Source organism: Ptychodera flava, chromosome 8, assembly GCF_041260155.1.
Source record: "Ptychodera flava strain L36383 chromosome 8, AS_Pfla_20210202, whole genome shotgun sequence".
Classification (NCBI taxonomy): Eukaryota; Metazoa; Hemichordata; class Enteropneusta; family Ptychoderidae; genus Ptychodera; species Ptychodera flava.
In genome coordinates this window covers 22,871,722-22,897,952 of record NC_091935.1, presented here as the reverse complement: position 1 = coordinate 22,897,952, position 26,231 = coordinate 22,871,722, and the positions used below count along the sequence as shown (strand labels likewise).

The following is a 26,231-nucleotide window of genomic DNA, read 5'->3' as shown; positions in this document are numbered from 1 at the left end:
ATAGTATCTTGTTCGTCGTAGGATCTCAAGGAGAGGCAGGGTAGCCGAAGCACCTAAAGACGCCTCTTTTTTCATTATGGTAGTCGCAGACTTGATGAGAAACCCTTTCAACTTTAATAACTGCTGTGAAACATTAAAAATGATAAACGAACGGAGTAGAGTAATGTGCGCTGTAATATGCGAGCAGCATAGATTACAGAGGAGTGTCGAAATTGTCGCTGTTCTTGTAACCGTAATTGTGTTTAGCTTTGTTGTCATAGTAGCCTGCTTCGATCGCGTCAAATTCTTCCTCCTTGCTGTCCTCCTCTAGATCATGGGTCGTGTACTTTTCTATGATGCCAGCTCCGGTCGAGTCCCCGAAAACGTTGACAGCTGTACGAATACGATCACTGGTAATAAAAGAAATAGAAATTACATTTTGTTGAATGTTTGGAAGAAAGACAGACATGATGATGCAAACAACTTTACAGCGAATGCAATCTAGAATTGTCGTCATCATGATCAGCATCATGATTATGAACATGATGATGATCATCACGATGATATAAACGTCATGATCCTCAGTTTCACCACTGCTCAACCTGAACAACCCTCATCATTAACTATGTGAGCGAACATTGCAGATAACAGACTCTTCATGTCCACAACCACGTGATGAAATGCTCGACACTAAGTCGTTATTCGTCATGGTAACAATAACTTACATCAACCAATCGATGACAAGGAGCAGAGCGACGTCTTCAACCGGCAGGCCGACGGCGGTCAAGACGAGCACCGTTGTTACGAGACCAGCTTCCGGTATACCTGCTGCGCCAATACTCGCCATGGTAGCTGTGATGCTAAGAGACATAAACGATCTTTTAAATATTGCCTTCAGATATACGTGATCTCCAAGAGGCGAAATGAAATCCTCGGCACAATATCTATTTTAAAAATTTAATTTTGAACAAAATCATCTTCCCCAATTAATGACATTGTGAAGGTCAATACAGGCTGGCAAGGTTACGATAGATTTCAATTATAATCATTAATGAAACTAATATTTGCATCTGTGGTGTCGCTCAAATCAAACCGTACTTCAATTTAGCGATGACTGGGCCGTCAAGTTGTCCGTCAGATACTGTTACGTGCACTTCATAGCAGTGCCAGTTGCATCGACAAGACAGCGCACAGATCAACCAATGACAGTACAGGCCTTTTGTTTCACTGCGGTAGGTGGTTCAAACTGCTCCACGTGAAGGACTGCAAGGCTTCACAACAGGTCACTTTTTATGACCTCGATATGACCTTACATCCTTATATTTTCGTCGGTACGACATTATGTGCGGCTGAACACAGTGGCAGTCAACAATTATGAAGCTCACAGAAAATTTGCATTAAATTGCAATGTAGAATACTTTTCAGCAAAAAATTGCTGAAAATAGTTGAATTTTAAAAATACACACAATTACTACAGAAAGAGCAGAGTATCAGCTCATGCAGAGATTTTGAAGATTGTCTGTTACTGTAAATACATTGCATCTTCACCGTGAAGTTCGCGATGTTCGAGAATGTAAAGTAGGTACGTGATTTGAAAAGGTCGAACGACAGGGATTAGATCGGTAATGCTGAGAGAAGCTGAATAAGTAAGTCTGGAAGTTGCTGCGTCAATGCTCTCTCTCTGGTATGGTGCAGTATTAGACCTTACCTGATGGTGATATACTGACCAATGTCAAGGTCATAATTGTTGAGTTGGGCGATGAAAATAGCCGCAACGGCCTCGTAGAGGGCGGTACCGTCCATATTGATTGTGGCACCGATGGGCAATACGAACTGAGCCACACGCTTGTCAACACGTAGATTTTCTTCAACGCAACGGATGGTTACAGGTAATGTTGCAGAACTATGGTAAAAAAGAAGGAAAGAAAGAAAAGGACAATTCTTCATAAAGCATCATTACTTTCCGTTTCGAAATGTGTTGAAGTTCGAAAAAACATCATGTCTCCTTCATACAGCTACTCTAATATTCTAGACTGAACTACTTAGAAACACAGGAATTTTGCTTCAGTAAAACTGGTATACGTGTGTATCGTATCAATGAGAGCGTATCGCGTATCCATTGCAGACGTTCAAAACATGCATCTATGCCTTTAAAGTTTGTGTTCTACAATGCAGATATAGGATCAGATCTTGAAAATAACACAAACATTGCATGATGTTCATTCGACTTGGAAACTATTGCTCGGTCTTTAATGGCCGGATAATCCATGTACTTCTTGACGCTGGGGGCGCTTGCTAAACTTACCTGGAAGCTGTTCCAAACGCTGTCAATATCGCTGGCAGCACTCCAAGGAAGAACCTGATTGGATTCTTCCTTGTGAAAATAACATAGAGTAAAGGCAAGATTATCAAACCGTGAATGAGTAAACCTGTTATGACTGTCACCATGTACATTCCAAGTTGACCGCCGATTACACTCCAATCGTCCATCAGCAAAACTCGACCCATGATTAAAAACATAATTCCGAATGGAGCGAACCTGTCAAAGATAGCACGAAAATATCTATCATTAAAATTTCGTTTTTCATTTTATTTGACAGTTTTTATTCATTGTTAAAGCAAAATTCAATATTATTGGACAAATACGGGTTTAACTGTATACGTGGGTACGTATATATCATGTATGTATATATCATGTATGTATGTATGTATGTATGTATGTATGTATGTATGTATGTATGTATGTATGTATGTATGTATGTATGTATGTATGTATGTATGTATGTATGTATGTATGTATGTATGTATGTATGTATGTATGTATGTATGTATGTATGTATGTATGTATGTATGTATGTGTGTGTGTGTGTGTGTATGTGTGTGTGTGTGTGTGTGTATGTATGTATGTATGTATGTATGTATGTATGTATGTATGTATGTATGTATGTATGTATGTATGTATGTATGTATGTATGTATGTATGTATGCAGTGTTGTCCTTAGAAGCCGAGTGCCGGGTTAATAACCCGCCTGTTTTGCATTTCTTCCCGGCTACTTTTAATGTAATTGGATTATTTTATAGACCTATTAATTTCGGGATCGCACTGCTAGCTGTCAGACGGCACATGTACGATTAGAAGTTTCGCGATCATTTTCATAAATGTTTTTTTTTTCAGTACAAAATTAGATAAATCTGTGCATTTATGTATGCTTGATTATTTAGATTATCGTTCTTGATTAGATTAGAGTGGTTACAAGTCTTTGGTTGTGTAAGAAATTTGATTTTGGAATTTCACTGAAATGTCAATTTACTATGCATTGCGGTCTATAATTTATATGTATTTTGTTGGTGATTTCCTATTCAGGAAATATCACATGGACAATCAAAGTTTTGGCCATAAATCAGCTTCTGTCTGTCAAAAGTGACCCTCCCCCCAAGATAGGTTTATAAAAAGTGACCCTCCCCCTTGAACTGTTTTCTAAAAAGTGACGCTCCCCCAATTCCCCTGCCCACCCCCTGTAATTACTGAAGGCTCCCTTACAGAGTCACAGGGGTTGTGTTTCCGACCGTTTTACGCTGTTCTCTCTGACAGCCTCGTCTACCTTCTAATACGCTATACATGTCTACGTGTATGCGCACTGTTAAAATTAAGGTTATGTCAGGATATTTCATTTTATTGGGTGTCATTTTTAGATAATAAGGTTCATCGATAGAGTAGGTTACCAAAGGACCACGTAAAAAGATCGATGGCAGATAAAAATCTAAATTCTTTGAAAGGTTTTTCATCCGACAAAAACGATATTCTTGTTTGATTTGGTTGAGAATTCTTATAAAATGATGATGAAATTACATATTTTTGCTCCTTACATTGCCGTAATTGCAAATGCAAAACTTTTTCTTCTTGTTGTCTGAAATAGACATTTTTATATTGGTGCATGTGTTTACATTACAGTGAATTATCTTACTGATAGTTTTTTTTAACAAAAGTAAATGTGTTTTTCATTAGAATAATGTCATTATTTTCAATTTTCCATCCTATTTGTGTTTTAAGTATGATTTGAATTATCAGAGTAAAGATAAATAATGGGAACATCTGATAAATATTCATCAATTAAGTTTCAAGGAGTGGGGCAAAACTTAAAGAATTAAGTTTTTTATCCGACATCAATCTTTTGACGTGGTCCCTAAATTAATTAACTCTTTTCTGATTTAATTAAATGTGAGCCACGTATAAGACACACAACAAAAGTACTGTTTCAGTCTCAGTTAAATATTAATTAGTCAAATGTCACGCCACCAGAGAACACCATTTCCGCTCCAAAATTTCATTTTTCGCCTTGCGAGAGGGGGACACGCCCCTCTCGCGCTCTCCGCCCTCGTTCGCTACGCTCACTCGCCGCTCGGTCGCTTTGCTCCCTTGCAGTCCAGCCGTCTACTTTCTTAAATTACCTGGCTACTTTTAAATATAAGGACAACACTGCTGTTCAATTAGGCCAAAGTAAGTAAATTCTTTGTTTTGCGTCCACTCAAAATCCAAAAAGGTACGCGGGTAAGCGGTTAAAAAACACACACAGAAAAAATAACACAAATCAATTTGCCTTTATTTGACAACTTTTCTCAAACAATATGAATAACCCTGTCATAGTGTGACACGCTGTATAATTGCTGTATGTATTTTCATGTCAAACAGATGAAAATAAACAGTCATTCATCCACGTTTGCTTTTCTCTTATTAGCTTTAGATTTCTTTCTTGTGCGTTCAATGTGTCCACTGTCTTTGCATGCTCTGCACAGAGGCTGGATAGACTGGTACTGTTGTCTCATATCTGGTGTAATTGGGATGAGGTGTTCTCCTGTTCCACAAATGTAGCACACATCAGGATATTTCAATCTCGCACTGTAGTAGTGTGGAGAAACTTCCATCTGGCAAGTTTGGTTCAGCACTATGTAACATTTCTGAGAATGAAATATTTCAAAATTTATGTGAGCTGATAAAACACTCATTACATGCTTCTTAGTAAATTTCACAAAACAATAATTGACTCACTACCAGCAATCCTCTGATATGGCAATATCTCAATTTGACTGTATGATTGTACTGGCAATGACATTCATTCTGTCACAGTCCCTCTATCCACGTGCATAGAGGGACTGTGATTCTGTTCATATATTTTTGAACTTCAGTTCCGTCACCAAATTATTAATCTACCACTACCACCATACAATTTGTGTTTGCTTACACCCCCTTATTGCTCCCTTTCTTCTGCTAGTACCTCTTTAAGTGAATGATCAGGTGGAATAAGACAGCTTCCACAGGAATAGTCACAATTTTCCTTCAAGATATCTAACTCGACCATTTCATCATTCGTCAGCTTCTTTTTTGAGTAGATCAGTCTGATGAAAGAGAAGAACAGGAAAAAGTTGAAAAAATGGTGGCATAGTTGTCAGGTATATTGATGAAAAAATGCATTCATTAAATATCATGATGATATGTCACTATTGTCACCGCTATGACTGGTGGGCTCTGGAAACTACTAAATGCAGACGTACACAGCAAGAAACAACTGACTGATCATTTTTGTCAGGCCATGTTATAGGGTATGAGAAATAATACCTATAGTGGGATCTGTGATTTTATATTTAGATCTTTATTCACACTCAAATCTGCAATACAGTTTAAGGTATATCAGATGATGATGTGTACCGCATCATCAGGACACGTACAGGAGGGAATATATTTGGCTTTTTAAACATACCTTGGTTTCTGACACTCACAACAGTCTACTTTGTGTCGAACTGTTTCACCAGATAGTCTGAATCCAACTTCTCGTTCTGCTGGTAAAGTTTGTTTTCTACCATTGGCAATGGATGGACAGTACTTCTCACTGGTTTCAGTCCCATACAGTTCACTAAATGACTTGTAATGTTCACCATCAGGAGTAGGAACTGGATCTAAAAATCAAGCGAAATGACTTGTAATATATGTGATTTTGTAAAAAACTCATTTTATCTCTTTGACACAGATGCAAAAAGGTGTCTCTCACAACATAAAACAATATGACAAATAAAAATATGCTTTTCACAACTTATGAATTTTTTTATATTCCAAAAACAGTTCAGATTCACACGATACACTACAAACAGCAACAACACTCATTTTGTTCATGTATGACAATAGAAACTTTACTGAGATAAACACTTTACCTGGCAAAGGGCAAAGAAGTCGAAACACATCCTTTGGTAGACGAGGTGGCTTGCAGATATCACAGTTATCCTTCCCACATTTCTGTATTGTGAAGAAATACTTTCTGCTTGTTGTACAGTGTTCCATGAACTTATTCAGAGCTGGCTTTGACCGTATGTCCTTGGTTGTAAGCTGGTCCAGTTGTAAAGTATTATCCACTTTGAGAACAGCTTGCCACACTTCATCTATCAAGGTTTCATTTGCTGGTTGCCCAACTTTGCAAGGTACACCCTTCAACTTCAGTCGGCCAAGTAGTTCATTCAGCTGACCTATAACACTTCCCAAACTTTCCATGAGTGCATCTTTCAGTTGTGGTCTCCTGTCACCAAGCAGTCGTATTTGCTTCATGGTAACGGCTGATGATAAAGCCTTTTCAAAGTGTTCTGCCATAGCACTGCGTTGTATGGCGACTGACTGCAATGCTAAATTCATCACAGCATGCCATCGCTCTGGAGGGTTTGTGTAGGACTGGTGGGGTGCGCATCTAGCGGCGACAAGGAAATCCAGATCATCCAAGAGAAATAGGCCAATCAATGAAATCTGAACTGATGGGTAAGAAACTCTGTGGTCTGACCCACCGTCTGAATATATTGCTCGTATGGGTAGATCAAGTTTTCCCTCCGTCGATACTGCTTTCCTCATTTCAGCTGCGTGCCTGAGTGGTGATGATGGTTCAAATATCGTGTCTTTAAGTATTTCAACAACTTGTCCCCTGTAGAATGATTCATCCACTGAATCAGGGATGTCAGTGAGAATGATTGTTGAAGGAGTTATTTTGCATTTAGTGTTCATATCATGATCTGAAGCAACTAGTGGAATTTCAGACTGAACCACTGTCTGTTTACCCCGACCAACAGCAGCTAAAGGGACACCAGGCTCCCCAACAGGTATTTGGTTCTTGTCATCTACACATAATAGCACTGTATGATCTCGGAACTTTACACAGAATTCTTTCAGATACTTGAAAATTGCACTAGCATAATGAGCATCCTGATGTGTCATGTTGAACTGTCGAGACTGCACTTTGAATTTCAAAGGAAATTTGCCAGTGTACTGAATAGCTGATCTCAGGAATGGGTTTTTTGGCATGAACTGTAAATATAGCCATTTTTCAGATGGGATTGGAACCTCTGAAGGCAATCTCCGTGTAACCTTCTGAAGTAGGTCAGGTACTGACATGGCTGTACTAGTAAAACAAACAGTGCCATGTCGTCTGTCATCAACAGCCTGAGAAGCCTCTTCCTCCAGCAATTTATCAACCTCAGCCCAAAACCTGTCAAACACTGATGGTCTACCTTCATTTATTTTTCGCATATCAACAGCAATATCTGGATCATTCCCATCCAAAATTACCTTCAGTCGCTCTCTCACACTCTTTGAGATTTCATGAGAAGGAACAGAATGGTCACCAGTGAGAAAGTAGTACATTTCATTGAGAATAGTTGGACTGACCTTCACAACGAGAGAAAACCGTGACATGAACTCCCGTTTCATAGCTCTAGTGTGATAGACTGGTAGATTTTTTCCTATCTCATGTATGACTTTGTTTGACTTCTCCATATCAGTAAGTGGCATTGATTTCCAAACAAACCACAAGCTACCATACTGACTACCTGAATGGTAACCATACAACTCTATGTCAAAGGGAAGGACCAAGTTATGAACATATCTGTACCGAAGACGTCGGTCAACTGGCATGATTTCATTTAGTGACACAGGCTCATACATTGCTTTCTCAAGCAAACAAACTTCTACCTTTTTATACTGTACGACTGTATGATTGTCTCGTATCTTCCCTTTGATGTGTTTCAAGTCAGTAGATTTACCATCAGCTGGTTCTCTTTGAGGAAAGGGCTGTTGGTGAATTGTATTAACCCTCTCAGTAGTTTCTTCAAGGTTTTTGATGTATATGTCAATACCATTGCACAACAACTTGACGGCTTCATCAAATTCCTTAAATCTGGGCAGTTTGAGGAAAGGGTACACCATAACAGTATACAATAGCTGTCTTTTGTGTTCAAGTTCTTGCACTTTAAGTCTTGGGAAATGTTTATGCCCTGATGGGTTGTTATAGTTTTGCTGAAAGGTGTCTTTGTTTTGAAAGAAAACATTGAACAGATCGGGTAACTTGAAGCCTCTGCTTTGAAGTTTTGAAAGATGGGGCATCAGCGAGAACAAGACACTAGTGACATTATTGACAAAGGTTTTCCCTACACTTTCTTCCTGACCATCCGTAAAACCAGCACCTTTCCTTTCCATCAAATCAATGAAATCATTTCGTAATCGCCAGTCTCCACGCACAGACTCATCAGACCCAAATTTAGATGGATACTTCTTATCTATTTTCCTTGCACTTTCAAGTAGCACATCGAAGGCATTTCGTGTACATGACTGATCAGTGGTTTGTTTTTGTTTCACGTTAAAATGGACAAATGAACCAAATTTTTGGCAAAACTGAAAGACCGATAGACTAGGATTGGCTTCAACACCTTCTGATTTTTCCGTCTGCCGCACTCTCACCTGCACCGTCGTGCTGTCCTTCATATCAATCGGCCGACTGAATCGATGTCTGTTCACGTCCCGATTGCTCGCAATCACCAAGCCTTCAAGTAGCCGTGCAAAGGTTTCCTGTCTTGTAACTTCGATCCCAAACCAGTTAAGGATTATTTTATCATTCTCTGTTACCTTAACGACGATTATTTCTCTGCCTTCGTCCATTTTTATCGCAAAAGCAGAGCCACGGCACGCGGCGGGAATGTCAGGCACGGGTATCGACGGAGGTTAGTGTGTAGAGAGTACCGTTTTACGTCACCTCGTGGTTCAATAGTGAAGCCCGACTGTCGTAAAGGAGTGTTTTGCCGCAAAGTTTAAAGGCAACGCTTGTTTTGCGACAAAATAGCGCAATCAATGGCAAAATTTCAAAAGCAAAGTTTGTGTTTTTTTTTCAGAAAATCTCCAAAAACCTACGCGCGCGCGGACGCAAAACAAAGAATTTACTTACTTTGGCCTTATGATATATGTATAGCAAGGAGGAAGTCAGCCAATGATTGTTACCTGAAGTACAAAAGTATGCATGTAGGGAGATGTACTCGATCGTGTAATTACTCACCACATGACGAGCCAAACAATCCTCATTATGGCGTCATTCAGAGCAACGAAGAAGTGAATGAGAATGGCCCCCTTGGGTCCCATTTTACTGATGACCACGCCCAACACGATGGAGAAGGTGATAATACCAAGAATGTTTGATCCGTCGACGTAGCCACCTTGACTTTTGTACACAACAGTTGGTGTCATTGGCAAGGTTGTGGCATTGTCCGTTGACATCATCATGCCCGTTGTCAGAAGAGTTGTCATGTTTGACGGTTCCGGTGACGGCATCGGCTCTGGAGCGACAGGGACGAGACTCGTGCGATACTGCGAAAGTGTTGCAAGAATACATGTGACTATTTATTCAACGAAGCCTAAGTATGATAATGATAAGGTAGTATATATGCGCCTCAAAAGTGAAAGACTTAAACTTTTGCGAACACTTTCTTGACATTCTCTTACTGAATCAAGATTGAAAATCAGGGGTCACCGTGAAAAGTTTGGTCTCAGAAAAAAAATTACCTGCTACTTTTTAGCCTTTGGTCAAGAGAGATTTTCGAGTGAGGCAGAGTAAAATAACCTCCAAAGTTGCGATAAGTAGCGGCATAGTAACATGTTAGACTCATCGAATTTGACAACGAAATACAATTCAGATTATTACACTTATTTAACAAATGCAGTTTTTGCCGTTCCCATAATTGTAACTGTATCGTGAGAACTCTAAATATCGGAGAGCAGTGTTTACAGAATTTTGACCCGGCAGCAGAGAAGGTAACCGTGCAGTCATGAAAGAAAGTAGTTCTATCATGGTTAAACACACGTTATCTGTGATTTGTTATTCTTGTCTTTGAGGAGGAGGAGCCTGCAGGCGATACTTAAAGGGATGAATATAACCAGGATACACAGAAGGTGACTTGTTTTTAATTCTCATTGTCTAACTTATGCCGACATGGGTATTTTTTGTACTGCGTACCGGCGAAACAAACTTCCTCCCGACTCATCTGAGTTCTTGTTTATTTTTTAAGAAAAAGTGTTTTGACGTTTCATGTCCTCTCAATTAATGGGATTATTTTGTTGTCCCCATTCTTAAGTAATAATATTGCATTTGATACCCTGGACGGCGCGGTCATACAAGTCTTATCCAATGATCAAACACTTGAAATGACCCTCCTTTTGAACGCCCTTTAAGTTCATTTAGCGAGATTTTAGCCCATCTTGGTAGTGGCCGTTAAAAGTGTCATATGTAAGAGATGCCACCAAATGTTAATTAAAACTTACCGTCTCGAAGCAGGCTGCGATGAGATTTGGCGGGACCATGTTTCTGAATAGAAAAGAGAAAGTAGAAGAAGAGGTTATAACTGGTATAAATTTTTAGAACTTTGTAACATTCTCAGTACTAATCAGTTGTTCGAGTCATTTTTAGCAAATGCGTTCACTTTTATTATGTTTATAATTCCCGATGCATTTTACTTTGCGAAACAAGACCGAACTGCGCGTCAAATTTTATCACTGACTTTGTGTCAGTTAGTGTCAGCTACGAATAGGATTATGGGACACTTCCATGGCTTTGTCAAACATTCAGTGTTGTTTTGAAAAGAATACACGTGACATAAAAGTGTCCTGATGACCTCAAAAGTGTCCCTGAATAATTCTGATGGTTATATGCTCCCAATGCTTCACCCAACAACTTTTACGTAATTCAAGGAATGTGATTTTCACTTGAAAATTGCGCTAGGTGATCTGTAAAGTGTCAGTTACTGATAAAATTATGGCAACTTCCATGGCTATATCCCAAATTTAGTATTAATTTGAAACATGTCTATAAAAGTGTCCCATTACCTCTAAAATGTCCGCGGATAATTTTGATGATTATATCCTCCAACCGCTATATCCAACCGCTGTATCCACCTACTTTTACGCGATTGAGGGGATATTTTTTACTTCAAAAATGTGCCAGGTGACTTGTAAAGTGTAAGTTACTAATATGATTAAGGTACCATAACATGGCTTCGTCTAATGACTCCAAAAGTGTCCGATGACCTTTAAAGTGTCCTGAATAATTATGATGATTATATGCTCACATTACTTTATCCGAATAATTTTACTTAATTGAGGGAGAGTGTTTAACTTCAAAAGTGTGCCAAATGACCTGTAAAGTGTCAGTCAGTAATAGGATGATATACCCTTCCACTACTTTGTCTAACATTTAGTATTGAATTGAAAATAAAGCATATGACTCCAAAAGTGTTCCCATGACCTCAAAGTGTGCCAGGATAAGTCTGATGGTTATATCTTTCCACTCCTATATCCATCTACTTTTACATATTGAAGGAATTCTTTCGACTTAAAGTGTGCCGGGTGACCAGTAAAGCGTCGTCAGTGGCTGGTATAGGATTATTGTACACGTCCACTGCTTTGTCTAACATTTGGTATTGATTTGAAAATATCTTTGACTCCAAAAGTGTTCTTATGAACTCAAAAAAGTCACTTGGTAATCTTTCATGATTATACTAATACTCTCCCACCGCTGTATCTAACAACTTTTGTCTAATTGAAGCAAGTTGTTTTATTCTACATGTAACCTTAATCTTCAGTTTTATATCTAACGTGAATTACTATATAGAAGCTATGACCTCGTCGAAGTTGCACTTATCAACTAAGCAGCATCACTTCATAGGAAATGTATGTTTGGAATAAAGCACTAACCCTGTATTTCAAAACACTAGCCCTCCCCTTAACTACTCTTTTAGAACCCTAATGTTGTGTTTTAAATCTAACTTGAAGGATTAAATAGCGTCAACTAGTATGACTTCAAAACTGGGAATGAATTCAATAGCATGTCTTTTATAGGGTAGGTATATTATAAAAAAAACAAAAGCCCCTCCACCTCGATAAGTCTGTCTCGAGCCCTATTTCTGTGTTTTTCATATCATTTTATGTATGTAACGGGCATAGGTTCGTATGGTTTCAAATATGTCGACGTGACTTCGAATATTTGGTATATTTTTCGATATATACTAGCCCTCCCTATCGTTAATTATGTCCTCAGGCCTGATTTTGTATATTGTTACCCAACTTGAAGTAAATGTTAAATAGCATTAATATTACATTAAAAATGTCCATGTGACTATAGAAGCGTCCCATTATGTGGAGGATCTTGTGAAACTTGAGTTTAACCCCCTATCAAATGTACATTTCGCATGGGGAACACCTTTGAGGTCAGGGATATCAAATATTGTGTAGAGGTTAATGACACATAAAGTAAAAATTGTTTTCAGCGTTTAGTTCATTGTAACGGAATAGTTAGAATTCTATGAAGAGTTACATCTAATCAAGGAAGTGCTGTTTGATATTCCTTTAAGATTCCTTGTGATCATAAAGCGAGAATACAAGCATTAATCACTAGCAAAACAGCCACTCAATTATATATGGCGTCATGGCTTAATTACCATTCAATATGATTATACATTTTAATTATGACAAAGTATATGGGCTGGAAATTTACATTACAAATTACGTATCTGTCAATTACAGCATGCCAAATCGTCTCAAATGGCAATATCGTCTCAAATGGCCATTTAATAGTTTTTATAAAACATTGTTAATTGCTCTAAAATGTTGTTAATGTTGTTGTTCTTCAGACAGATTAAGACAGATTACATATCAAGTGTCATAGCTGACCGGAAAAGCGACATTAGGCGTCTTTGTGAGTCTTTTTAATATCAGCGGTAATCTGGCGAGGATGTGTTTTGTGACCACTGCTTTATCTACTTATTGCAACTTTGTCGCCACCAAATGTTATTAACCAAGGATGGTGTTATCACCTTCTTTGCCAATGCCCTCCAATTAACATATAACTGTTTAAATCATGTTGCCCTCGACAAATAACGCTGCTGTTATGGCAGATGGAGGTTTCTCCGTAACTTTTGGGATTTGGTGTACCTACCGAATAAGGTCCATGAAGGCGTCGTCTGCTTCCACTTTTTTTCGACGAACCGGCTCTAGTTACGTCATCAGAGCTCCCTTTCCCAGGCTTGATGCTCACGACGAGAATTATGCCAAGAATGACAGCCATAACTGTTGTGCAGATGTAATAGAGCATCGTGCGACCGCCGAGCTTGCCGGAACTCTTGGTGTCTAGGACGGCCAATCCCGCTGTCACGCTAGTGAAGATCAACGGTATAATTATCATCTTGAGCATGTTAAGGAAGATGACACCTGGGAATGAGATGTAGGCGATTTCTTTGGCTGTGAACTCGATGTCGGAGTGCAGTTTCAGCAGGAATCCGATCAACAAGCCCAGTATGATCCCAGTTGCTATCATTACCAGTAACACGTTGTCTTTCATCCATTTGCAGCAACACTTGCCGCTGCACAAGTTTTCTTCATCTTCGTTATTGCTATTCCTTCGACCTTTGCTGACCCCGCCTTTATCCATTCTGAAGACGCAGAGAAAAGTACGTTCGTGCGTATTTTAACCAAAAGATTTGTTTAAGGCAGAGAAATCATTCAAGCACACTTTCCCCGTGTCCACACATATACCGGTGTGCGCTATAACAAATCGGTTGCTACTTTATGCAGGCTGTAACGAGATTGGCTCGACTCTCTGCTTCGTCATGCAAATAACATACAAATTGTGACCTGTTGCTGCAAGGACACACTTCAACGAGATCGCCCCTTTTGTATGCTTTCATTTTGGTTTCTTATGACAATCGCTGCCTATGGTACGCACTGCCAGTTAACACACACGCAGCAGGTAAAAATGAATCTGCGCAAATCCTCGTTGTGCGTATTCAATAAGCGATATGATAGTATATTATGCTGGCGTTTTCTTGCTTAGGCAACGTTGAAGGAGTTTAATTCCTGTATGTCTCGTCTTCGAAAATTAAGATTTTTTAATATAAGGAAAGAGATCCTTTCTTCATTTTATAATGCCGTTATCAGCAGCGTTAAGTTATTGTATTGTCTGTTGGGGTTGTAACATCTCAAAGCAAGAGAAAGCTAGGCTTTACAAAAATCATAAAGAAGGCAGGCACAGTCATCGGAAATTCACAGTGACAAGTTCACCTTATCTACCATGATAGCCATAAAAAACAAATTTACCCATATTCTGACCGACACAACTCATCCTCTTCTTCAAAACAAAGTCGACAAACGATTTGTTAGAAGTGGCAGTCATGGCCCACCAGTAGCTCGTATCAAGTGCTACGCAAACTCGTTTATCCAACAAGCTGTTATTCTGTTTAACGCAAATTTAATCGTGGAAATTGAATTAGCCATTTACATGTTGTTGTTTTCACTTTTTATCGTCTTCTGATTATTTTTGCGGCTTTTAATGAACTTTAGAATTTTCTGTATGTATAGTTTGTCAAGCAGGCATTTAATTGCCCTCTTTAGGATTTATAAAAAGTTTCATCTTGTCTTATCGTGGTTGCATATCGTGGCTGCATAACCTCCTGGCTTTGTTATCCTGGCATCATAAAATTCTAGTTCAGGTTAACAAAGAGTGCCGGCCCTGCCTATTTCCCAAGAGAGTGGATTTACAAAGGATCTCAGAGAAGAATGGTAGTACATTCACTGTTTTGAATGCACAGATATTCCGCACAATGATGGTCAAGGACGAATGTCAGAAAGCTGCAGAAGATATTCCTCCATACAGACCTGGCCATTCAGACTAGTTAATTATTTTGGAGTTCCAGATCTAGACAGCTCTTTGGTAACGTGCAGCTTTTTGGAAGCCAGTCTTACTACAATAGGTCGCATTGGACCTTATGTCTAAACACTTCGTCGATATAGGATTCCTGAGTATAGTATTAATCGGTCTCTTGGTAACAAGCATCCGTAATTGTTTATGGAACTGGAATTATCGGTCGTATTAAAGTCGTTCGCGCTGCATCTTATGGCATAGTGCCATACGCCAATTTTCAGTGGACACCAGGGGTATTAATAGAAGGGTATGGTGTCAGTAATTATTAGTAATCGAGCTAAGATAGGAAGCCTCATAGACGAAATTGACATATGTGATAACGTCTATATTATATTAGCACTAGCTGATTTTTTTAAATGTGCCAGAAATAATAATGTTTATAAGGACTGACAGGTAATGTAAAAGAAAAGTCAAATTACAAAGATGTTTTAAAATTTTGCCTGCTTTTTCGAAAGATTTAAAAAATCGTGTAAATCGCAAAATATATAGATCTTTGTCTCATAAAGATCTGCTAAATGAGGCACAGTCTGGTTTTATAACAAAACTTTTCGTGTTTTTCTGTTATTCTGGAGCCCTCTTTTGGCATTCCTGAATATAGATCAACGCCTTGGTAACAGGCACACGTGCGTCTTTTTTGGAGCTATAGTTATCAGTCGTACTACGAATGGTCATATTGGACCATGCGTCTAAAGCATCATAAATCAATTTTAATGGCACCGCGCACGTTTATAAGGAAAATTATATCATACCAGTACATTGATGGCGCAAATACAGCGATGTGATTGGTCGAGACGCAAAAAGAACCGTGGTATATTCGCGATTACCACGGCTGGCTCTCGGCTAGAGCAAAAATCCTTTTTTGACGTTCCATGCCAGAATTTCGATACACTGTTATAAAATAATAGCAATAAATCACACCCAGCGACGGTACACCACTCGATTTCGACCAGTTCACTTCATATACGTACTTGCTATCGCTCGTGCATATATGTCGTGAACTGGTCAAAATCTCATGGTATATACCGCCGCTGAGTTTGCTTTATTGCTTTAGTAAATCATCAAGAATCGTGTGATAACGATAATTTTGTATTGTCATCAATATTCTCAACAACAAGCTCGAAATGCGCATGTTGAAATATAAATAGAGAAAGACGTATGTAAAAGTCGATAAAACAATAGGATATAAAGAAATGGTCAAAAGGGATATGAAAAACGAGTTTCGGAGTTGATTTCAAAGCTGACAGGTTTGAAGATAGAGGGATGAAAGATCAGTGGGAGGTTATTCCAAAAGATTTGGAGCAACTTCAATAAAACACGCATGTATAGTGTGAGATCGCTTAAGTCAGCAAAGATAAGTTCAAAACAAAAATATCTCAAAAAAGTATTGTACAGGGTGAAACAGTTGTCGTGTACACATGCAGAACACGCCCGTATTTAGGGCAAGGACAGGACCACAAACATTCTGACTGTTTAATTCAGGCATAATAAAACATGAATTGAGAGTAAGAATGGGCATTGATTTTCCAAGGCAGTGGATTTACAACGGATAGAATGATACCTGCATTCACTGTTTTGAACACAAAGATGGTCCGCACAGATGGTCAAGGACGAATGCCAAAATGCTGCAGAAGACATTCCTCCATACAGACCTTGCTATTTCGACTAGTTCATTAGTTTGGGATCGATGAGTTACAGCCATCTCCTTGGTAACGAGCACCAATACATCTTTTGGGAAGGTCGCATTGAACAGGGCGCATTGAACCTTGTGTCTGAACATCAGCAGTCGCTTTTAAAAGAACAAAATAGGGGCGAAAGGAAGGGTATGGCCTCAGCAGTTATTCGTGCCAGTGTTAGAATGACCTTGAGTCAACACAATTTGGAAGATCATGCCAAGAATATCACCCAAAAGTATTCTGCACGAAACAACTGTTGGCTGCCCTTGAACAAGTGTATTGACGATTTTGATTTCAATCCTGTAGATTGCGTGTTTCCTTGGAATTCACACTGTGAAGTATCACACCCGAAACTTTAAAACCTGTTTTTACCTGTGAAAGCTATGTTAAATTTAAGACAAATCTATACCACTTCAAAGTTTTCCTTCTCGGCAAATACCACCTAAGTTATGGAGAGATTGTGCCTGCCCGACGAATTCTCGAAGGGAAAAGTTCCTAGTTGTTCGTCGACACCATCATCATCGTAGCAAACAAAAGATGCTTGTTTCAAACACATTCATGCTCAGACATGTAATGGAAAATTTTAGGTCAGAGGTCGTATGGATCGGGTCATGAAATCGGTCAGACAAAAGTAGGTTGTAATTTGTACGGCATATTCACATAGCAACGATTGTCGTGTAGGGTTTACATTGCATGAGCTGGGGGTTCTGAACGCCATATGCATTTGGGATCATGTGGATTTAGCACAACATTTCGATAGAATTGTCATAGCGGGTTTACTTCACTACACAGTCATGTTCAACTGTGTCTGTGAGGGTGTGAATTAACTTGCGCATGGAAGTATTCAAAATAATTGTTGCCATTCTTGACCTACCATTCCACCAATCATTTGTAAATTTTTGTTAACTATAATTTTTATATATTTCCCAGCATGTTTGTCCTCTTGACTTGATGACACGATACCCATGGTATATAAATAAATAAATAAATAAATAAATAAATAAATAAATAAATAAATAAATAATTGTCAAAGAAGGAACAAAGTTTCACAGCACATTCATTTGCCTTTACGTAAATTTGAATAATTTATTGCAAAACATTTCACAGTGACATTTTTTGTCATACGTTTGTTTTTTTTGTGTAGAGGTGGCTGTTATTTTCCAAATAACTTCTCCATCAGTCAAACGTCTGCCTTGAACATTTTTGTTCAGTTTATTGTTTGCATTTTTTCCAAGGGGATTGTGCAGAAATACTTGTTCGTCGAACTTTAGATATGTATAGCACCGCGCAACAGACCCGGCGTTTGAAAGACCTTGATGATACTTGTCTCAACGCTAAAATTGCCAGGTCCTACTAGGCACACAAAACTATTTACAATATAAAGTAGAGCAATCTTGCTCTCATTTCTCATGTCCACACTGTAACAGTTAGTATAGTCCAGCGTTCAAAGGCACGTGACCTTCCTCCACAGTTTCTCGTCCGGCGCCTCTGCCTCAGATTGTACCATTTCCCTAAAAGCATTCCTATAGCTGTTGTTATGGTCAAATGTGACATCCCTCTTTCGAATTGTGACGTCAGTGAACATGGATGAATTGAATGTAGGCTCCAATTAACGCACAAGCTAAACGAACAAATGTGAAGCTGCAGATGTTCAGGCAATTTCCTGGCAATAACAGTTTGTCCTGTTACGTCTAAAGGTTACAACAGCAGGGAGGTACTCCAACGGCAAGTATTTGATCTGCATATCAAGAGGATCATGTGCAGATTCCGTCAATAGCAGAGAACTAGAGACCCAGCAAATTCGTTTGCCGGAACGCTAATCTTAATCGGCAAAAGTTTGTCATTAGGACAAATGTGGAATGAGAGACTTCGATATTCTTGATTCCAGGCAGTGGATCGTGGAGAGCGCCCTCGAGCGACGAATCTTTTAGTTTAGGCATCAACGTTAACGGTTCTCTGCCTGCAGTGTGAAGAAAATAAAGTCCGTAAGTTGCTTTATTTTTTCCCGCGAACTTCATACCGTTCAATGGCGAACGATTTAATTATGCATACTTTCAAAAATTCCATGTGCATTGTTGTGTTAGAATTCGGTTATTGAGGAGCACTTTAAATTACTTTTTTCATGTTTAATTTACCACCCCTACCCCGCACCCCCCACAAACTTATTGGTCAGTTTTCAACAGATCCAGTGGAAGCAGTTGACGGCAGGACTACATATCGTGTTGTCCAGGAAAATTAACATGCTAAGGATAATCATTTTACTATTGTGCGTATTAACTCTCCCCCACAGCTGAAGCTTACCATTTCGGTCTGCTTTTGTTTTTTGTTTTTTTCCTTTTGCATATAGTTTCCCAGATTCAACACCACGTCCCACATGGACGGTGGACTTTTGACGCTGGAATAGCCCTGTATTGAACCGGTTCCATGGCGCTTTTCGCGCCAGAGGGTAACTAATGGCATTTCAAGCTGATACTATACCAGGCTGCAGCTGTCTGCCAATACATTCGTCGCCCATTGAAACACAAGGTCACAAGCTTTATTTTCATCATAAGCTGTACTACCGGGCAAAGTGTATGCAACGAAAATACATCGTGATCATGTTTTGTTTCAACGGTGTATATAGAGTATTAAACGGCCGAAGCAAAGCATTTTGGGATAACCGAAAAAGGGCCAATGTTGGTCGCCATGATGACCTCCGGACCCCGATATTAATACCCACTGAGGACGACTTCGGATTGGTTTCTTGGATTATGTGAAGCAAAAAACCGAATTCAGTTGTTTAGAATATGTGTATTATACAATAGAATTGCAGTTATTCTTACATCCGGTTACAGCATTAAGTTCTGACAATGAAAAAATATACTGAAAGCACCGTGACCTCATCAGGTGATCAGGTGATTTTATCATTTTTTGCTGTAAATGATGCATACATTTTGTACAGTTTCTGACATCACTGACATCACTAAGTATTTAAAGGTTCAAGGTGTAATGCTACTACAGACGAGTTTTACGTGTATTTTGGTGTGACGATATTCAGATCAGTGTATCAGAGTAACGTGATGTGTGATGGTGTTTTGCACAATTATTGCATGTTGCAAGAAAATTATTCAATGATGCACGTGAATTGTGACTTCATTTGTCTGTTTTTAATCCCACCTTTAAGTCACAAGACGCCAACTTCAAGCGTACGGATAAGCTGCAACGAGCTAACCGAACAACGCCCTCATCGATCATCATCAATTTTCCTTCTGTTGGGAACTCTATGATTTTTACTCGTTGCTAATCGATACGATTAGCCATTGTAGAAGATGGTTGATATAAACTGTAACACTGCACATAATCGTGAAAATACGTTAATATCGGTTAGGCTTGTCGCGACAGCCTGAGTGTATTGTCGTGAAAGATTGTGAAATTGTTGATTGCTGTTCGTATTACATGTATTTTTCATTTGCTTCGTACTTCGAATAATATAGCTTGAGGTTTGAATCAAAGTTGTTTGACGTCACCGTGCGCACATAATCGGAAACAGCATGACCTTGGAAGACTTACTAACCCTGACTTTAATGTTTATTCTTACTTTGAACATGGAGTTCTGTGTTAACTTTCCCGCTGCTATGGAAAGTGAAAGCGAGGCTACTGAGTTTTCCGTATTGTTTTGATGCACTTTCTAACAAGCGGAGTGCAGATCCTGTCTGCAGTTTTCACCAGTGTTCTCAATAAATACTTACGTGTTTAGGCCTATTGTTAACCATAGTAAGTTAACGAGCTCGGGTTTTGACTTCCGATACAAAAAAACCCTCGCCCCATCCAGTGTTCCTGTCACAGTGTGTCGTAGCTGTTTGACATGCGGCGTCCTGTATTGATAGCATGCTTGTCTGCAGTAAGTGGTCTGTCGTTTGAATAAATAAGAGAGAAAGATAGCGATGGGAAACCAGAATGCCTTGTGAAATGGACACTGGAGGGCGAGCCGTTTCAAAATAACACTTAAAACGCCAACAGCGAGATCGTTAACCAGAATGCATTGCCCAAATATTGAAATCATCAGTAATTTCACGATTATCCAATTATCATTGAATAAGAGCATAATCTATAAATTTATGATAAGCTCCAGTGGATGAACCTTGGCAATAAAAACACGATACCTTCTGAGTTCAACGCGACACCACTTTCATGCACGAAGACCATGGCATTGACACCCTGGCACCCGTCTACCAATAAATAAATAAATAAATAAATAAATAAATAAATAAATAAATAAATAAATAAATAAATAAGTGACACCAAACGGAAAATATGAAGTATACTACACTTGATTGGTATCTTTGAAATTGTGTTTGATTAACCTGAGATGCTGACGGTCATGGCCATTGTTGACAGAGAAGCATGTCATTCTCAACATTCTCAACAAACCCCGAAGCCGAGTTGCGGACACGTAAAGATCACCTCCCCGTTGCGCCCCGCAAGCTCCGGTCACGCGGTTGGTCTCTGCAATAGTTCTATTTCTTCTAACATTTATAACATTCCAAGGCGCCATCTATTCACCGTGAACGTCGCACATGTTTTGCTGTTTTGTTATACACATCCTTCTTCAACCGGAATAAACAGCGAAGCAGCTGGCATGACATTTACCTTGAACTCACACGCACTCAAAAAGAAGGATAACAAAAACAGCGCGCGCTCAACTCTAGGCCACGATAGTTCATCGAAGAAATTAAGTTACATTGCAGAACTGTCACTTGGGCAAGGATACCGTAAAGCGTAGAATAAACTTCGGTGATAATTTTTCGGATGCCTCCAAAATACACAATGCTCTTGTTCTCTGCTTCTTGTACCGAATCACTGTGAAGCCTTTTTAAAAAGTACATATGCTTTCATTGTCTTGTTTTTATCAATGAGTAAATCGAAAGTTTAATTTTCCTATAGCGCTAAAAACAGGGTATAGCGGCCATTTTGAATTTCAAATATCGGTAAAGTTTGGGTACTCTGTCTCTCTAATTCCGAAGATAGCCCTTAATTTTTACGCTTCCGTGAGAAAAGGAAGGGCAAAAGTTGAAACCTAGTTCCGAGGTGCGTATCACCTTGAAAGACACGCTCAAATCGGTGATGATAGTTTACCAGGCAGATGACTTAGCACTGAGAACAAAGGCGCATAAATATTTCAGCCTCTTGTCAAGCTTTATATACGTTATTGAAATTAGTATAAGAAAATAAGTTTTGACAAAAACCATGAAATATTCTAGTTTAAAACAACGAGTTTTCTTTACTTGTAATTTGATTAGGATGTTAGTTGTCATATGTGATCGTCACACCTTCTCGATCTGTTTTGCAAAAATGTAGTGCATTCGCTACAATTTCTGCGAGTTGTTCATGACGCTCCCTCATCATGCTCAGAGCATAAGGGCTATATAGGCTCGCCACTACTTACAGGGTATGCATGATGATGGTATCGAATACAGTAAGCTTTCGTTTTCCGCATTTCTCACACTCGTTTCTCAATACCTTTTCTTCGCAAACATTTGTGAAGGACAGTTGTCTTTTGTACATATATCGGGACGACACCCAAATTGAGTGGTGTTATCAAAGTAGTCGACGCCTCTGGGACAGACATTCGGACTCGCGATTTTTTACAAAACTTTGAACGTGGTCTCAGCTTGTGTGGGCTCATTGTCAAGTCTTTGAATAAAAAATAATTCACCTCCTTATTTTCGTTAAAATTGAACTTGTAATCGTTACCCATAGAGTTAATATAATTTTGAATTTAAAATATTGGTAAATTTAAGATATTTTGTTTCAAGTACCAAAATTTGCGAGGTCTCTTTAACTTTTTCGGGGAATGGTTGAAAGTTTCCTTGGGGAAGGTTTCATGCACAAGTTTTACAGACTTTCGAGTTTGAGGCGCGTACTACGTAAACAGGTTTGATAAGGTGCGAGGTAATATTGATCACTGTCGTATTTATAAATTGTTGACGTGCAAATCAACGAGAATTATCGAGACAGCAGCAGAAGATCGGAGTAATACAGACGCTATCAGAACACTCCCTTCCCTGTAAATATAGCCACAACAAAACGTTCCGCACAAATTAAACTGTGAGGTGCCATTCATAATCTCCGAATTGTTCAATACACAAGACCTGCCCATGAATCGAAAATAACTAAAGGTGAAATCAATGTGGTACTGTTGTGAAGTTAAATTTGGATCAAGCGTCGTATATATAATGTCACCGTGACCTTGACTAGATGCGTCGAAACATGAGGGCAATATATCATCTCCAGCGAAAGTGAAATGCATTCCGCTGTTCAAACAATCCTACGTGTTAAGGGACTGCACTTTCCACCGCCTGATGTAAGGTCTGTTTTTTCTGCTTTTAAAATGCACAATTTTACTTTCCCTAGAGTGATGGCTATTGAAAATAAAAAAAAATTGAAGAATGTAAATATTGTATATAATCTATTAGTTAGTGTACAGGCACCGACACTATACTTAATGTCGTCATAATACGAGCTTTCTCTTCATTTTCCCTGACATTCTATTGCGAACTTTCACCTGACGCGGTCTCCATTAAGGTCGAACGATGCTCAAGTGAGATATGGTTATAGAAGCGTTTGTTGTTTGTACGAAAGCACTCAAGACGAATCGCGCTTATTGCTCAATTATCCGACTAGAGCGAACAATCGTTTCGCGAAACGCATTGTGCTCAGCGCCATTATTGCGCCACATTCGCCTTGAACTTCTCTCAACTAATAATAACAACGGTATCACCTGAACTCGCGCTGTCATATCGCCGCAACCTTCACATCTCACCGCTAGTTCATGTAACAGCTGTACACTCGATGACCGTGTAGCTCAAACTCCTTTTCAAACGCAAAAACTACCAATCACATAATTTATACAAAAAGCGATTTCTGGAGTAGTTTGACCCACCATCTGTTTCCACGTCGCTCGCTCTCTCATTCTCTCTCACTCACTCACTCACTCACTCTCTCTCTCTCTCTCTCTCTCTCTCTCTCTCTCTCTCTCTCTCTCTCATAAAATTGCACTCCGTCTTGTCTCAGCGATAAATCAAATGAAATCAGCAATCCATTCTTATTTTTTACCTATTTCAGCCGAAACCATTCAGTAAAAATAGCACGCAAATAATCACCGGTCAACAGCTCTGGTTGCACAATATATCGACTAACGTCTGAAAAATTATATATGAGGGAAATAAACAGACATTAAGGCTGAATCAAGAAATTGCCCGTGAACGTGACCTGAACGCTGTAAAGGCGCCCCGTGTGACCGTGACCGTCGCATGATGGAAGCAGGTTTTGCTGTTGACAGTGCCTTGAATTTCTAACCTGAGAGGGTTCACGGCCTTTCGATATCCGTCTGCGCATGCGGATTAATATTCGAAGAAATTAAATAGGCGGAAATTTCTTTTGTTGAGGAATGGTATAAATAAAAGTTCCGCACAGCCCGGCCGGCGTTGTGACTTAAATTTCTACTACTGTGAAGGCTGTGAGGACTCTCTGGGCATCTGCAGGCCAAAACAAATGACAATATTTGCCGCCTGCGTGTCAGCGTTGTGCTTCTTTTTGTTGTGGCCATGCCTTGCGAGGGGCAATGGACCGTTTGCCGTCTACTCGGAGGAATTTTCGGATCTACTCGGAAGGCAACCGAGACTGGAGCTGCTGGTGAAGAGCGGCGATCCACTAGAGTTCCACGAAGGACCTGTTTATTTCCCGAATGAAAAGAATGGTTTTGTGCTGTACACAACGCAGCCAGTCGGTAACTATTCCGATCCGAGAGCGGGGCCGCTGAACTCCATCCGGCGATACGATGTAGACAGCGGCGAAGTGACGACGTTCAAGTCACCTTCCAAAGCGAACATGCCAAACGGGCAGTTTCGAGACGTGTACGATCGCCTTTTGACTTGCGAGCAGGGCTTCAGAGAGGGTCAACCAGGTCGCATCACTCGGACTAATCTGACCAGCGGCGACGTTGAAGTGCTAGTCGATGCAAACTACGGGATGCAACTGAACTCGCCAAACGATGTGGTCGTTAAAAGCGACGGTACCGTTTGGTTCACCGATCCGTCGTATGGCTTTCTGCAGTCCTTCCGCCCGAAACCAAAGGTTGGTGACTTTGTGTACCGTATCGATGAAAACGCGAGGGTCCATCGCGACTGACAGTTGTCGCCGATCATTTCAGCAAACCGAATGGCCTCGCGTTTTCGCCTGACGAACAGTACCTCTACATCACCGACTCTGGGGCGATTCAAACACCTGGTAGCTGGCATCCCGAACTGCCTCACCACGTCTTGCGCTACAACGTAGTAGACGGCAAACATCTCCGCAACAGACAACTTTTCGCAGTCATCGAGAACGTCGTAAACGGCGACGAAAATCCTGGAATTCCAGATGGAATAAAACTTGACCAATGCGGGAATTTGTATGTTGCTGCGGGCGATGGAGTTCAAGTATTCAATCCTGACGGTGACTTGATAGGGAAAATTTTAACCCCTACTTTTGTTTCTAATCTGGATTTTGGCGGCAGCAATGGCAGTGACTTATACCTCATGGCGAATTCAGCACTTTACCGAGTGACATTGAACGCCTTTGGTGCTGGTTTTCCCGCCAAGCAAAGCTGTAGAAGTAAGTCGACTAGTGTCATTAGCACAGACGTTTTATTGAACAATGGATTGTCACCGGCGCTATTCATGATCGTGTTGGCATATCTTGTCATAGGGCGGCGTAATGGAAGCGATGGACAAAAGGACGCGAAGAAAAAGCTGTAAAACATGTGTTGTTCGCAAAATAAGCTAATCATACCGACACGACAGGACAGACAACTTGACCGGCGACCCCCAAACCCTGAGAGTCCTTGCTGGGCGCCTTGTGATGTCCAGATACCAACCTTGAAACAAGCTGAAACAGCGCCCTCCCATATTTTTTTTCATTTACACATTTTGTCATTTACTTTTTTCTTCCCCAGATCTGACAGCGACCAACTCGACGAAGACGGACGACCCCGTCCGATGGATGAACCTGTAACTCGTAGTTGCATGAGAAAAGAAATGGCAAATGCTAAAAAGACAACCCTCCATATTTGCAAAATGCAAATGATATATGTCCATGCCAACAGTACTCTCGCAAACATGATAGTAGATAATGTCATCAGTTCAGTCACGGCTTCGTGGCAGTACCCACCGTAACAGTACACTAGACTTTCAATTTTGTAGTCATAGACTTTCACTCTAAGATATTTTTTAAAAAGACGTGTATTATTTAAATGACTCCGAGAAGGCGTCTAACCCTTCAGACGAGATCAACCACACCACGATAAATGCTGCAAATTCACCTCGCGTTGTGACGATGAGGTTTTCTTATATCAATTTTAAATATTTATCAATTTTATGTACTTCTGAAATACGTAAATTAATGTAGGGCGTTCGCGCCGTGTTCTCATGATGTTTCGTTGTGCGTGTCGGTCGTAGTGTGATGAGTACAGTGGTTAGGGCGTCCTGGACTGAAAAAAGTGAACGGGGACGCGTCGACG

The 26,231-nt window shown here is 39.8% G+C and overlaps 3 protein-coding genes and 1 long non-coding RNA gene across 5 annotated transcripts; 1 reads left to right on the top strand and 3 right to left on the bottom strand.

Annotated features, from left to right (window-relative positions):
• Window positions 1-187: 187 nt before the first annotated feature.
• LOC139138026 (excitatory amino acid transporter 3-like) lies at window positions 188-13,751 on the bottom strand. Its single transcript, XM_070706246.1, has 8 exons — window positions 13,436-13,751; window positions 13,260-13,314; window positions 10,592-10,634; window positions 9,333-9,640; window positions 2,285-2,518; window positions 1,688-1,882; window positions 705-839; window positions 188-389 (listed from the first exon to the last, which is right to left on the bottom strand). Exons 1-8 carry the CDS (start codon window positions 13,749-13,751, stop codon window positions 194-196), a joined length of 1,482 nt encoding a protein of 493 aa, XP_070562347.1. The 3' UTR covers window positions 188-193.
• On the bottom strand, window positions 4,560-9,214 carry LOC139138806 (uncharacterized). Of its 2 annotated transcripts, none has more exons than XM_070707342.1 (4): window positions 6,184-9,214; window positions 5,736-5,931; window positions 5,220-5,373; window positions 4,560-4,935 (listed from the first exon to the last, which is right to left on the bottom strand). In XM_070707342.1, the coding sequence occupies exons 1-3, from the start codon at window positions 8,939-8,941 to the stop codon at window positions 5,226-5,228; spliced, it is 3,102 nt and encodes a 1,033-aa protein (XP_070563443.1). In that variant the 5' UTR covers window positions 8,942-9,214; the 3' UTR covers window positions 4,560-4,935; window positions 5,220-5,225. The 2 variants fall into 2 exon arrangements, with proteins under 2 accessions (XP_070563443.1, XP_070563442.1); XM_070707341.1 differs by having other exon boundaries at window positions 5,253-5,373.
• Window positions 13,752-18,210: 4,459 nt separating the features above from the next.
• LOC139137920 (uncharacterized) lies at window positions 18,211-20,953 on the bottom strand. The gene is made up of 3 exons (XR_011553495.1): window positions 20,836-20,953; window positions 20,422-20,582; window positions 18,211-18,653 (listed from the first exon to the last, which is right to left on the bottom strand). It is a non-coding gene; the product is annotated as an uncharacterized lncRNA (long non-coding RNA).
• A 3,157-nt stretch (window positions 20,954-24,110) lies between these two features.
• Window positions 24,111-25,877, top strand: LOC139138805 (gluconolactonase-like). Its single transcript, XM_070707340.1, is given in 3 exon segments — window positions 24,111-24,842; window positions 24,845-25,327; window positions 25,668-25,877. Coding segments are annotated over 3 exon segments (1,158 nt in total). The 5' UTR covers window positions 24,111-24,226; the 3' UTR covers window positions 25,727-25,877.
• Window positions 25,878-26,231: the final 354 nt, after the last annotated feature.